Raw genomic sequence first — 14,539 nt, 5'->3', positions numbered from 1 at the left:
GGAATTCCATTTTGAATATATTGAGTTTGAAATGCAATAAAGAAATCACTAGTAGTTGCATTGGAGGTGCTTGTTCAGGTGAATGGGAGGATCAGGAGCTAAGCGGTACAGAGCTGAAAACAGTGGGATGTGGATATCTGGAGAAAATATGGACAGTTTTTTCTATGAGTTTGGCTCTGAAAAAGAGAAGAAATTAATAGTTTAAACAAGACTAAGAGAGGAATAGAATTAAGTGAAGGGGTTTTTTTTCCCCTCAAGGAAGGGAAGGTCTTAGGTATATTTGCAGGAAGAAGAAAATAGGAAACAACAGCTTAGAAAAGGGTGGAAATGAATAAGAGGGGTATGATTAAGGAGGAGATGAGAGGAGATAGGATCAAAGAGCCAAGTAGAGAGCTTGGTAAAGAAAAAGGCCAGAGATTAGAGTGAAGAAGAAAAACAGAACATAATGAAGAGTTTTGAGGGGAAAAGGAGGTCATGGTTGATAGTCTTTTTTCTGTTAAGTCATAGACAAAGTCTTCAACTGGAAGAGAATAGAAAGAAGTCATTTGGGAAGCTTAAAGAGAAAAGATAAGCTCTGGAATAGCTGCTATAGAGAATGTAACATAAAGTCAATCAGAGAAAAGAGATCGCTCAACAGCAGTAAGGGCCCAACTGGCATTATTCCTCCACTCAATAACAAATTTATAATGGACTCAGCCCAGTTGTGTGACTTCCTTAGGGGTGTTTGGCAGTTGCCGAGTAGGCACAGAGAAGACAGATAATAGGGATAATCCAGGACTAAGACCCAGCAAAGCACAAACAATGGCAACAAACACTAGAGTAAGATTTATTATTAGAGTGTGTGGTGTAAAAGGTAGATCTAATTCCATTTCTTACCATGCTGCCATGAGACACATCACTTATCTGTTTCCCTTTCTGAACTTCTTTGGGGCATTCATATATTTTTAAAGTATTTCATTGATATTCGCTGTCCCTCTTCCTCTGTTCCAATGATTTTTGTTAATTATTTACTTCTCTGTTTTATGATCTTAGATTTCAAACACTAGTCTACTAAATGTCTTAGATTTAATTCTGGATTATTTATTGTCTAATTTATTTTTCTATCCATAATTACCATATATAATTTGAGATCTAGTGACACAAATCTTCCTTCCTCCTTTTCCTCCACCAGAATTCCCTTGATGACTTTGTCTGTCTACTTTTTCTCTATTTTATTGCTTAATTTTATTCTTTGAAGCAGCTCATTGACAATTTTATTACAGCAATTAAATGACAAATTTGGGTAGTGAGGAGTTTTTTGTATTGAATACAACTAGCCATGATGTTAGGTCTCCACTTCTTTAATTCTTCATTTATGTAGTTTATAGTTGTCATTATTATTAAGTCTTGAATATATCTAAATGGAAGTATAAATATCTGGTACATTTTTCTGTCTCCAGGCCTTGTCCTCTATTCACTGAGCCACCTAGATTCCTTTTTTTTTTTATTACACCCTTGATCTATGTGGGAAAGCCTCTGATGTGTCTCTATTACATAACTTTTTGATTTTAAAGAAAAAATTTTCATAATGTTAAGGAAAAATCCATCCATTCTACTTTTTTGTGACTTTAACATAAATACCAATCCACCTCCCATTTGACAAAATGAAAGTAATACCCAGGAAGAGGACATGACCAAGGTACTAAGTAGCACACAGGTTTCAAGGACTGCTCCAAAGCTCTTCCCAATATCCTGACCAAGAAACCCAAAGAATTCAATGTGGCAGATAAATAGAAGCATCTTAATAGATGCTTCTTATAAGAGGCTGATACTTAAAACTAGATGGATAGTGTTTTAATTCCATTTTGCTACCCATCAGATGTCCTAGGCAAAGAAAGGGTATTCACTTTCATTGATAGAAGAGCTCACCCAAGTTCCTTCATTGGTATTTCATTCTCACAAAAGCTATTTAAATAGAAGTGAAAGGAGGGAATTTAAATGTTCTTTTCAAAGTAGAAAGGAAGCATGATTCATAACAAAAGTTAGTATTTGTCCAGACAATGTTTAGAACCATAGAATCTTACAATAAGGAAATTTAGAAAGCATCTAATCCAATCCCCACCCAATGCAGTAATTCACCCTCCACCCTCTTAACCATACCTGACAGGCCTTCATCTAGCTTCTGCCCCAACACTTATAATAATGAGGAGCTCATTACTTCTCCAGATAAAAATCATATAATAGAAAAGAACTCTGAATTAGGAGCCAGGGGACCTATGTTCAAATGTTAAGTTTATTCTTGTTCTACTATTTGTTTTTGTTTTTTTTTACGTCGTAATCAACTCTCTGTGACCCCATTTAGTGTTTTCTTGGCAAAGATACTGGAGTGGTTTGCTATTTCCTAGGTTTCTTACAAGCTATTTGACTTTGTATAAGTTAATTTATTTCACTGGGCCTCTGTTTGCTCATCTGCAAAACGATGATAATATTTACAACTAGTTAATTCATTGGGGTAAGTGAGGATAAAATGAGACTGCACACATAAAATTATTTTCAGAAGTAAAGGGCCTACATATTAATATTAATTATTATTTATTCAGTTCTGCAATTTAATTTGGCTAGGCCATCAGTTTTTTTTTTTTTTTCTTTCTTCTTTTTTTTCCTGGTCCAAGGGGCAACATTTTATTGTAATTGTAACACTATTACCAGCAGACTAAATTCCAAGAGAATTTAGCAGTGTGCTAAGAGAAGAAGAGACCTTTATCCAGCTTTCTATCATTGACATGCTAGAGGTAGGGCCAGGTAGGCTATCAGTTATTAACCTAAGAGTTTGTGAACTTAAAAAAAACACCTGGATAATTGAATGTCAATTTAACTGTTCTGTAATCTCATGTCTTCATTTTATGCAATCAAAAACATCATTGTGAGATGAATTTCCTAGAAGTTACTAGACTGTCAAAGGGGTCAATAACACAAAAAGTTTAAGTATCCCTGGTCTACTGAATTCTAGGAAGGAAACTTTCTCTACCAAGGATTATTGGAAAATCATAGTAGTGGAGTCACTGAACCAATAATTATATATACATATGGATCTGTGAGTTACATATTGACTCAGAAAACCACATATTAACATTATCTATTTTTTCAAATATTTACCAATTACAATTTAACCTGATTTGGGCCACACTGAGTACAGTGGGCAGCAGGCAGTAGGTTTGATACCTTTCTTAGAGGACTGTCTGAGATACCGAAAAGTTAAGTAATTTGTCTAGGATCACACAGCCAGTATGCATCAGAGGAAGGAATTCTTGACTCCAAGTCTAATTCTCTATTCTATGATGCTTCTATATCAATCAGTCAATTTATTAAGTGCCTTCTCTATACCAGGCACTCCCTCCTGGATCACTGCCTTGTCACAGCAGAGAAACTTGCAAAACTCAACAAAACTATGCTTTGCTTCATGTTACATAAGATAGAAAGATCATAATGGAGAGTTCTGAGAAACGGAGATCTACTGGAGAAGGAAATAGCAAATACTCCATTATCTGTGCTAAGAACACCCCAAGGACAAACACGGTTCATGGGGCCATGAGGAGTTATATGTGACTTAATGACTAAATGTTAATGACAACGTATACTAGGCACTATGATAGGTGCTAGGGAAACAATTCTTGTCCTCAAGGAACTTTCATTCTACTTGAGTAGACAAAATGTGCCTTTTATGTAAAATAAATTAAAGGTGATTTTTGAAGGAGAGTATTATGGGAGGTACCAGCAGCTAGGAAGGCCTTCATGTGGAAGGTAGTGCTTGACTTGAATTTTATTCAGTAGAATTTACACTTTCCTAGTGGCTATGTTCCCAGTGCACATTCATAGAGTTAAAACAATTCATATAATTAATAAAATTTTTTTCTGTTTTTTGTTTGATATTCATTGTTGAAGTCTTCTTTATATTAAACTCAAACTTTACCCATATTTCCATAACTTTTAACCTGTTGATCTTTTTTTTTTAACTAACACATGAAATTAAATACCCAATATTTAATCTTCCTATATATGAGCCCTTCAAATATTTGAAGGCAACTGTAGACTCCTACTCTCCCACTCTCCTTCCACCAGTTTTTTCTTCTCAGGCTAAATATTCCAACTTTTTCCCATTGACCATTGGGTGACACAACTTGCAGGGATGTCATCACCTTGGTTCTCCTACTCCGACTGTGTTCCAATTTGTTAACGTAGTATCTAAAATATAGCCCCCAGATTTGAACTCATCTCTGCCTGCTGACCAAGGTAAGAATCCCCTGTACAATATCTCTGACAAGTTGTGATCCACCTTTTTGTTATACAGCATGTTCCAATGGAAAGAGGGCTGGTCCTGGGATCAAATGATCTAAGTATTTCTACTCCAGGCTGATTCTTGGCTTCCTTGGAGTTGCAGTAACCTCATTAGTAAAATGAAGGATTAGGGCATTTTAACTTTTTCTTTTTTTTGGTGTATCACGGAACCCTCTGGCAGTCTGGTGAATCTTACAGAACTCTTCTCAAAAATTTTTTTTTAAATTTCCTATTAGAAAAAATATTTACTTTCAGTTAAAAGTTAGTGAAAATACAAATGTAATTTTTTTCTTCATCCAAATTTGTGAACCACTTTCCCCTACTCTGAATTCATGAATCTCTTTGGGGCATTCATAAAGCTTAGGTTAAGAACCTCAGAAACTCACTAATCAGAAAGGCCATTAACTAACCATTGTAAGACATTTCTCATTGCAAGAAATCTCTTTTTACTTAGCTCAAGACCCAGTGATCTGTAGACATATTTGAAGTTGTTTTTTTGCATATCACATATACTTTAAAATATTTTTTCAATATAGTGCTTGCACTCTCCAAGTGAACTCTTAACCTATTACAATCCAGACTCAATTAATATTTGCAAGTGAGTAGACTCTCTGAAAAGCTCAATGCTATTGATAGTTCGAGAACTTTGCACCAAATTAATTTCCACACAATGCCATGTTTTGTCTAGAAATAGGACTAGTTTTATTTTTCTGTCTAAAGGCAAACTGCTACATTATTCTTGGTTGCCAGCCAAGGGGGGGATAGCTCATATATGATTATGTGTATGTGTGTATGTATATGTCTATATTTAATTTTTTAAATGATTTTTTTTCCTGCAAGAGGTAAAAAGAAAGGAAAAAAAAGACTATACACTCGTTATTCAAGATTTGGATATGTTATAAATAGTAAGACTAGGAAAAGCAGACGTTTACATAGCATGTTAAAGTTTGTGGCCATATTACCCACTCGAAAACTGTCAGAAACCCCAAATGCCCATGGGCTATATTTCCTAAGGGTCACATTTGAGCCCTTTCTTTGGAGTAAATATTAAAATATTGTCACCCCCATTTTTCAGATGAGGAAACAGCCTTAAAGAGATTAGATGTCTTGTCCACAGTCACACAAAAGTGTTGGGGATAAGATTTGACCTTAGATTTCTTCTGAATCTTTAATAGTTCTACTATAGCATGCTACTTCTTTGTATGTCTAACCCTAGAAGAGTGTTTATTAGCAAAAGGCCTTCTTTTTATTTTCTCTCCACACAAGGTCAAATGTTAGCTGAGGCCTTTATCATCTATCACTCCTAAGAGGGCTTCCCCCTTCATCCATCTTCCACAAGGCTAAAAAAATTATCTTCCTAAACCAGGTCTATTCTGGCCACATTACTCACTCAATCAAAAAATCTTCAGTAGCCCCCTATTGTCTGTGTGATAGAGTATAAATGCTTCATGCTTGGATTTTAAGTTCTGAACAACCTGGCTTCCATATTAAACATTATTCTCCTTAATTATATTCTCATGTAGTGTGTGTATGAGCCAAACCAAACCATGTAGCTTCCATCACCCATGTCTTCCATTCATTCACATCACTCCCCACATCTAGTATGAACTATCCTTTCAATATTGCTTCTGAATCCCTTTTCCTTTAAGTTTCAGCTCATGTGTCATCTTGTCTATGAAGCCTTCCCTGATTTCTCCAGTTTTAAGTTCTTCTCTTATTGGCTTTTATTTATTCATTGGTATACATGCAAGTCAGCTTGGCTAAAGTAGCAAGGCACCCTGGGAGAGGAGTGTATGCTGGGCAATTCAAACTATCACCAGCACCTTGACCCTCAGACCCTGACAGGGACAGCTCAGGATTCTGAACCTTGAAAACAGTAATGCTTCCAGTTCAGTGCAAGCATTCATCCTCTTGGGCATTTCCTGGTGGAAATGCAACCTGTCATCAATTCCTGGAGGGTCAAATCTACAGCCATCAATGACCCAGGAAAGAAAATTTTTGCTAACAATATCTTTGGCGTTGTCAAATGGTTCCAGACCATAAACTGATATGATTTTTATCAATGGAAGTGACATAAAAGAAAAGGCATTATCATAGGCAGCTTAGTGTTCAATGGATGGATTACCGACTGAAGGCAAAAATATCTGAATTCAAATCCAGCCTGAGACACTTACCAACTGTGTGAACAAGTTACTTAACCTCTGTTTGTCTCAGTTTCTTCAACTGTAATATAAGAATAACTCCTATCTACCAGAGCTGTTGTGAAGATCAAATGAGATAAATATTTATAAAGCACTTACCACAATACTGGCACATGGTAAAAATATATAAATGTTTACTAAAAGTAGTAGTAGTAGTAATAGTAGCTATACCCTATATATTATAGGACCTTTCCTTCCTATATATTATAGGAGCTGAAACTTAAAGGAAAAGAGATTCAGAAGCAATATTGAAAGGATAGTTCATACTAGATGTGGGGAGTGATGTGAATGAATGGAAGACATGGCTGATGGGTGAGAGAATAGCTACATGGTTTGGTTTGGCTCATACACACACTACATGAGAATATAACATTATTAAGGAGAATAATGTTAAATATGGAAGCCAGGTTGTTCAGAACTTAAAATCCAAGCATGAAGCATTTATACTCTATCACACAGGCAATAGGCTAAAATATTCCATTTTCATTATCTATTTTATTCAATTGTGGGCTCCTTAGAAGTAGGAACTGTCCTACTTCTCTATTTGGATTCTTAATACTGAGTACATACTAAGCATTTAAAAAATGCTATTTTCATTCACTCACTCATTCATTCACTGGCTCACTCCATTTTCATATTATAGTTCGATCCCTGTTCCTTGAGAGTAAGCTCTGTTTATGTTCTATCTCTATGGCCCGGGTGTCCTACTAAGAGCAATTCCTTGATAAATATGTGAATTACATTGAATTCAAAGATCCTTATCTTTTACATGGTCTTATGCATGGGTAATGATGAATGGAGAGCACTGGCATCTCTTTTCTAAAGATCAGTGTGTAGTCTAAAACCAATTCAGATTCTTCTCTCCAATAATCAAACTGTAGTCCAAATATTGTCATGAGAGAAGATTGATTATAAACTTCCATCATTCTGCATCTTCTTGAAGCATTAAAAACAAAATAAAGGAAGACATACCCCCAGGTTCTATTCTTAGCTTTGTCCCTTGTTAATTTGCAAAATGATATTGAGTAAGTAATTTTCTCCTATGGGGCTGATGGTCCTCATTTATAAAACGAGGAGGTTGGACTCAGTGATACTAGGGTATCTTCTACTCTGCAATTCTTCATTCTAAGAGTCTTTTCAGTTGATGGCGTCCAACTCGAGAATTCTATGAGAGGTAGAACTTGAGAGTTCTACAATTCTATGGGTCCTTCCAGTTCTGATATTCTAGGAAGTAAAGTTCCATTTGAGACCATCATTCTAAGTTATCCAAGAGTTGCCACCTAGAGATGTACAAAGCTGTTGTGAACAGGCAGGAAGACATAAAGACACAAGCATTACTCACTGTAGGAGGGTATTCCATAGGCTTGCGCTGGAGGAGGGTACGGTGAATAAGCCGTGGACTGCTGGATCCCTGTACTGTACTGAGTCTGTCCATAGGCTGCCATGGTGGGGAGAGACTGGACAGATACTATATGAGGATAACGTCTATACAGAAAAAGAGAAGATTATTTACACCAAATCACTATCACCACAAATTCATTCTACTCTCTAACTCTCTGAGTAAAATGAGCCTGTTCCTGGGATCCACATGACACCCTATCTTAGGTCTTGACTGAACAACAACATAAGACAGCTAGGTGGCTCATTGGATAGAGGCTGGATTTGAAGTCAAGAAGTTTAAATCTTTATAAGTTAAATCAGATACTAACTTGTATGACCCTGAGCAAGTCTCTTACTCCTATGTGCCTCAGTTTCCTTATCTGTAAAATGAGCTGAAGAAGGAAATGGCAAACCATTCTAGTATTTTTGTCAAGACCTCAAAGGGGTCATGGAGAGTTGAACAAAACTGGAAAACAATGGAATAGCTATCACTTCAACTCCCCTGACACTTCAATCCATCCTACACACAGTACCTCAGTCATTTTCTTTAAGTGGAGTCTGACCATGTATCTCCTATATTTTATCAACTCCAGTGGCTTCCTATTGACTGTAGGATAACTTGTAAACTTCTCTGTTCAGGTTTTAAAAACATCCCATGATCTGGCCTTAATCTATCTTTCCAGTCCTATGGGAGATATTCCATCCCTCTGGCACTTGTGAGGAAGACAGAAGGTCATTTTGATTGTACACAATCTTCCACCTTTCAGTGCTTTGCCTTTGCACTGGTCTTGCCACATTCCTGGAATGCATTCCCTCCTTACTTCTGCCTCACAGAGTGAGTCTCTTCCTTTAAGGCACAGCTCAAGCACTGTCTTCTGCAGGAAGCCCTACCTGAGCCTCCTAATTTCTGGTGCCCTGTTAAACTACTGAATATTTCATCACTTTGTATTTTTGTTGCCTTTATTTCTATACCCCACGAGAAGGCAGGCTTCAGCAGGAATTATTTCCTTGTATGTACTTGTAGATTTAGGATTTAGCACAGTGCCTGACATATTGTACAGGTTTAATAAATGGTTGTTGATTCCCAAAATAAATACAATTTAATTATTTGAGAGGAGAATATCAACAGCTGGGAAGATTAGGAAAGGTTTCATTTAGGATAAATGATTTTCCCAAGATCACACAGGTAATAAGTAACTCTTGATGCCAAGCTCAGCATGTATAATATACTTTAATGCCTCCCTCCCCCAAGTGTTTAATTCCAAAAGTGTTGTAATTAATAGCTTTGCCACTAATTCAGAGTGTAATCTTGGGTATGGACCTCAGTTTGCTTATCTGTAAAATCGGGGTGAGATTGGGTTGCAAGTAAAAATTCTGAGAGCAAGAGAGAGAGAGAGTGAGAGAGTGAGCGCGCGAGAGAATGAATATGTAAACACAGATTATGGTCTAATGACCAAAACTTACTAATAAGAGCCCACTGCTTTCCAGAAACTAAAATCTTCTTCTAAACGGACAGTCAGGTTTTTAAAAGCAAAAAGTTCTCAAACCTATGTATTTCAAAGAATTTATTTTCTGAAGCAAGGAATGGGACATAATCACACAATCGACAAGCATTTATAAAGTACCTACTATGTATAGGTACTGTACTCATCATGTTCATTAGCTGCAATGATGAAGTTGTCAATTTAAACATCAGGTTGCCCCCAAATTCAGCCAGTGCTACTCACCGTGAGAAGAGTGGAGGAACAATCTCTAAAGCTTGTTTGAAATTGCCTGGGGAGAGAAGAGAAAAGGAGACAGAAGAAAAATTTGATTAGTGTTTGTTGCCATCAATAATACATCATGCCAGCAAACTTAAGCTTCAATTTCACATCCTGACTAACTCCATGAAGAGAAACTTGAAATGAAGTTCTGAGGGGACTCCTCTATTTTTTTTTAAAGCTAGATTAGAGAAAAGAATTCTAGAGCCCTACTTTCTGCATCTTGAATCTGCTTGCAAATCTCTGGTTGTTTGATAATAGTGATAATTCAAATGGATATAAATTATGATCCTACCCCAAAAAGTCCAAATCCACCCCAGGGAGAAAGTTACAATCCTTTTTTTGGAGTAAGACAAGCATCTTTTTAGAGCTATGGAAAGTCACAATTGATTCTTATTCAATCCCTCATTCAGACATTTATTATTCAATTACATTTTTTATTAAAGATGTACTCACTCAATAACATGCTACATGCTCAGGAAAGGCAAAGCAGTTCCTGCCCTCAAATAGCTTACATTTTACTGAGGGTGAGCAACATGTACACAGATAATAAATGCAAGATAAACTCAAAGTAATTTGAATTTTGGATGCCAAAGACAAGAGGGAATCACTGGAGCTTCTTGAACAAAAGAGTGACAAGGTCAGATTGGTATTTTAGAGATACCATTGGCAGCTACGTGAAGGGTAAATTGATGATAGGAGGAACTGGAGACATGTAAACCAAATGACAAGGCTAGTATAATAGTTCAGAAAAGGGATTGATGGTGGTGGATAGAGACCTGAATTGAGGTCATGGTCACGGTAGTTGAGAGGCAAACAAAGATGTAGAGATTTTTGGAAAGTGGAACTAAAAAAACCTGGCGGGGAAAGAGAAACATGCACAAAAAGGAAAGAAAGAGAAAGACAAAGAAAGAGACCAAGAGAGAGAGACACACCTACCTACCTACCCACACACCACATATAGAGAAAAGGAAGGGAGGAAGGGAGGGGGACAGGTAACAGAACTTACTTATGTAGACTGAGGAAGCATCTGCATAGATATGACAATTACACAAGAGCTAAGTGTAAAGAGAAGAAAGAATGGTACCCAGAGTTTTCTCCTAATTTGAGGTCATAGTTCCTTCTCTAACAGACTTTTAAAAGAAATTCACAAAGTAGCCTATAAGCACTTACTAAGTATCTATGATATGCCAGGAACTAGGCTAAGTCTCAGAAATATAAAAAGAGACAAAAAACCAGTCCTTGTCCTCAAGAAGTTTACAGACTAATGAGGGAGACCATAAACAACTGTTTTTTTTTAAATATAACTTTTTATTGATAGAACCCATGCCAGGGTAATTTTTTACAACATTATCCCTTGCACTCACTTCTGTTCTGATTTTTCCCCTCCCTCCCTCCCTCCACCCCCTTTCCCTAGATGGCAAGCAGTCCTTTACATGTTGAATAGGATAAACAACTGTTAAACAAATTAATTGTATGAAAGATAAACTGGGAATAATCAACAGGGGGAAGGCACTAGAATGAAGAATTAGGGAAGGCTTCATGTATACAGGAAGTGGGATTTTAGTTGGGATTAAGGGAAGCTAGAGAGATCAGTATTCAGCATGGAAAAGAGAGAGCTTCTAAGCATGGGGGACAGTCAAAAGCTAAGAGATGTCTTGTTCATGTAATAGCCAGGAGGCTAGTGCTACTGGATCAGTGTATCCATCAGGGAATAAGGTGTAAGAATGGAAAATAGCCTAATTGCCTGCTGTTAATTATCTTTCCTTTCCTATAACATTGCTTATGTAGTTCTCTACATCTAAAAAATACTGCCCTTCCCAATATTTGGAAGCCAAATTCAAATATTCCCTCCTCTGGTAAGCTTTCCCTGATCCTATTCAGTCAGAATGGATCTTCCCACACCCACTTCCCCCAAACCTCAGGTTTTGAATACTACTTTCTACTTCCCATACAGTTTATTCTATTCTGGATTACAGTAATGTATATTTGTCTTTTTTGGAGGGAAAGGATTATATTAACCTCCTTTCAAATCAGGGAATTTAAATGAAGATCAATAAATAAATCTCAGGAGGATCTGTGAACTTGGGGAAAAAATCAAATTCTTATTTTGATAATATTTTGATTTCTTTGATAATCATATAACTTTTTTATTTTATATATTTAAATGCATTATTCTAGAATTGCACATGTTTAACATATATTGGATTGCTTGCTGTTTAGGGGAGGGGATAGAGGGAAGAAAAAAATTTGAAACACAAGGTTTTGCAAGGGGGAATGTTGAAAACTATCTCTGCATATGTTTTGAAAATAAAAAAAACTTTAAAAAATACATTATTCTAAGGGATAGGGTCAAAGACTTTACTAGACCAACTGAAAGGTCCATATGACAAAAAAGAATAAGAACAGCCATTCCAGATTATTAAGTACAAGGATATAATCATGCTTGATTATATTTTTTTGCAGGTGGAATTTGAGAGAAGTCTTAGAGTAAAGCTAGGAGTCAGATGAGGAGGAAAAACATTCCAGATATCAGTCTATATCCATCTTTAGTGAATTCTCTTGGTCCCTAAGTCTGTACCCTATGATGTCCTTTCTTAGGACTACAGAATGAAGAGTCTCATTATAATGCCCTATGTGTCATTATATAAAAAAGAACTTAGTCATACATAGCTTGGTGAATTAAACATTTGGAACATGTTTTATTTAATGAAATATGCAAATCTGCATAAAATGTACCTATCTGGAAATATTCCTATGGGCTCTGGTTAACTTGTAATTCCATAAATTTGGATTGAATTTTTTTCCATCAACCAAAATGAGTGATATGCAAATTTCATCATTTGTGGGGTTTTTTCTTACTCCTTTCTTCTCTCAGTTGGGTGGAAAAATTAGTGTCTCCTGCTTACTGTTGTCCTTATATATACTTTTGTAAAAGAATGATCTCTTCCTCTGTCACACTCCAATAAATTTAGCTGAGATTATACAAGAGAGAGGCATATTATACAAAAACCCTTTTTACCCTCTGTAGACTTCAGTATGAAATAATTTTGAGTAAGAATAAAATAAGTTTCAATATATTTTTATTGGTTCAACTTGAACAAACTTCCTTAAAAGAAGAGAAAACTTGACAAATGACTAATTGATAAAAGACACCCTCTATTTATTTCTGAAGTATTAAATTCAAAACTTTTTTTCTTCATCGGGGGAAGGAGAGAAGTAAAAGTGTAGATAACAATACTGTAACTAAGTTGCAAGTTGTATCTTTCAGGGTAAGTCATCTGAAACTTGGGTTTTCATTCCTAAATCAGTAGTATAGACCAGTGGCTGATATACAGCACTACAGATGTCTGAATTCTCACCCCAGGTCTTGTGGTGGATTCCCTATGTGGGGTCTTACTTAAGCCATTTAAATCTCTGCATCTCAATTTCCAATGCTCACATTCTTTTCCTCTCACAGGGGGATTAGCAAGCTAATGTTTGTGAAAGGGGGCCAAAAGTTGCCACCTAGAATGTGATGACTAATCTAAGTACTAGAGAAGGCTTCATGTAAACATGGCAAGGGATTACATTAATTTCAATTCAGATAATTTTACTGCAAGAAGATTTTTTGCTATGTCCCCTTCCCACAAATGCAGAAATACCACAAATCTTTCATCTCTTTTCTCTTTGCAGAGAAAAGGAATGTTCATGGCCAGAGACAGCTCTTCACTGTGGAAAAGAGGAATTTAACATAAGATATGGGCCATGATAATAAATAACAATAAACACCTCACTTTTTATAAGGTTTACGCAACATTTTTTTCCCCTCAGAATCCTGTGAGATGAGGATGGGAAGCTTGTCACACTACTAGTAAGGTAGATAAATTCTAGAGCTGGGGCTGTAACTCAGGCCCCCTTTCCCCATTCCGATTTATCCACAAGACCAGGATTTAAAGTCCTAATACTTAGAATTTCTGCCTTTTACTGATTACCTGTGTCACTTAATTACTTTTGTGATACTGGATAAGCAATTTTTCTTATTTAAAAATCAATCTTATGTAAACAAAGGAATTAAATCTCTAAGGTCCCTTCCAACTTAGAATCTATGCTTTTCTTATAACACATTGTCTCATTAAATAGGCAATAGTACGAAATGTGAAAGGGGTCCAACTCTGGCAGTCAGTTCTAGTTCAACCTTTTCCATCAATTATCTGTGAGATCTTGAGCAAGTGATTTCACTTCTGAACTCAGGTTCTAGAAGTATAAAAGTGAGGATAATAATAGTTGCCCTGACACCCTCATTGGGCTATTTTGAGTATCAGATGAGATAACTCGTGTTTAATTATCTTGAATATAAATTCAAGGCACTATTTTCAATGCTAACAGAGTTGACTGCAACATATTAAAATTTTTATTTACTTTTTTTGATGATTATAATATTAATAGGTACTCTCCTTCTCTTTCCTGTAGAAGTGAAGACTACAAATGTAGAATAGTCAGACTTAGTCGGTATATGGGTTAGTTTTTCTGAAATGTTCTTTTCCCCTTTTTGCCAAAGGATGGCTCTTTCCAGAGAAGTAGATAGGGATATATTCAGAAATGATAGTGACACAAAAACAAAAGGCTTTAATTTTTAAAAAAATTAAGAAGATAAAGCAAAGATAAAGAAAATATTAATGGATACTTCTTTTATTTTCAACATCATTTTCTTTAAAGAAAGGAATAGGAATTCTCTTCTAATGTAAGCGTTATAGTACTATCTTCTCCTCTACACCATCTGTTCCCCCAAAAAAAGTGATTAGCTCTGCAGAGAGAATATGGCAAGCACAGGATTTTTCCACAGGATAAGTCACTTATGAAAACTACAAACTCTTGGCTTAATGGTCTGAGGGGTGAAGGTGA

At 36.1% G+C, this 14,539-nt stretch overlaps 1 protein-coding gene across 2 annotated transcripts in view; it reads right to left on the bottom strand.

The window, feature by feature from the left end:
• The window catches only part of EYA2 (EYA transcriptional coactivator and phosphatase 2), a 228,772-nt gene that overhangs the window by 124,843 nt on the left and 89,390 nt on the right, over window positions 1-14,539 (bottom strand). For both annotated transcript variants that reach the window (XM_051976529.1, XM_051976530.1), the window contains exons 3-4: window positions 9,623-9,668; window positions 7,858-8,000 (exon numbers count right to left, since the gene is read on the bottom strand). In XM_051976529.1, coding sequence (XP_051832489.1) covers window positions 7,858-8,000; window positions 9,623-9,668 — 189 coding nt within the window. The remainder of the gene's footprint in view (window positions 1-7,857; window positions 8,001-9,622; window positions 9,669-14,539) is intronic.

The sequence above is a fragment of the Antechinus flavipes genome, chromosome 2 (genome assembly GCF_016432865.1).
Source record: "Antechinus flavipes isolate AdamAnt ecotype Samford, QLD, Australia chromosome 2, AdamAnt_v2, whole genome shotgun sequence".
In the NCBI taxonomy this organism is placed as follows: domain Eukaryota; kingdom Metazoa; phylum Chordata; class Mammalia; order Dasyuromorphia; family Dasyuridae; genus Antechinus; species Antechinus flavipes.
This window is presented reverse-complemented; position numbering and strand designations above follow the sequence as displayed.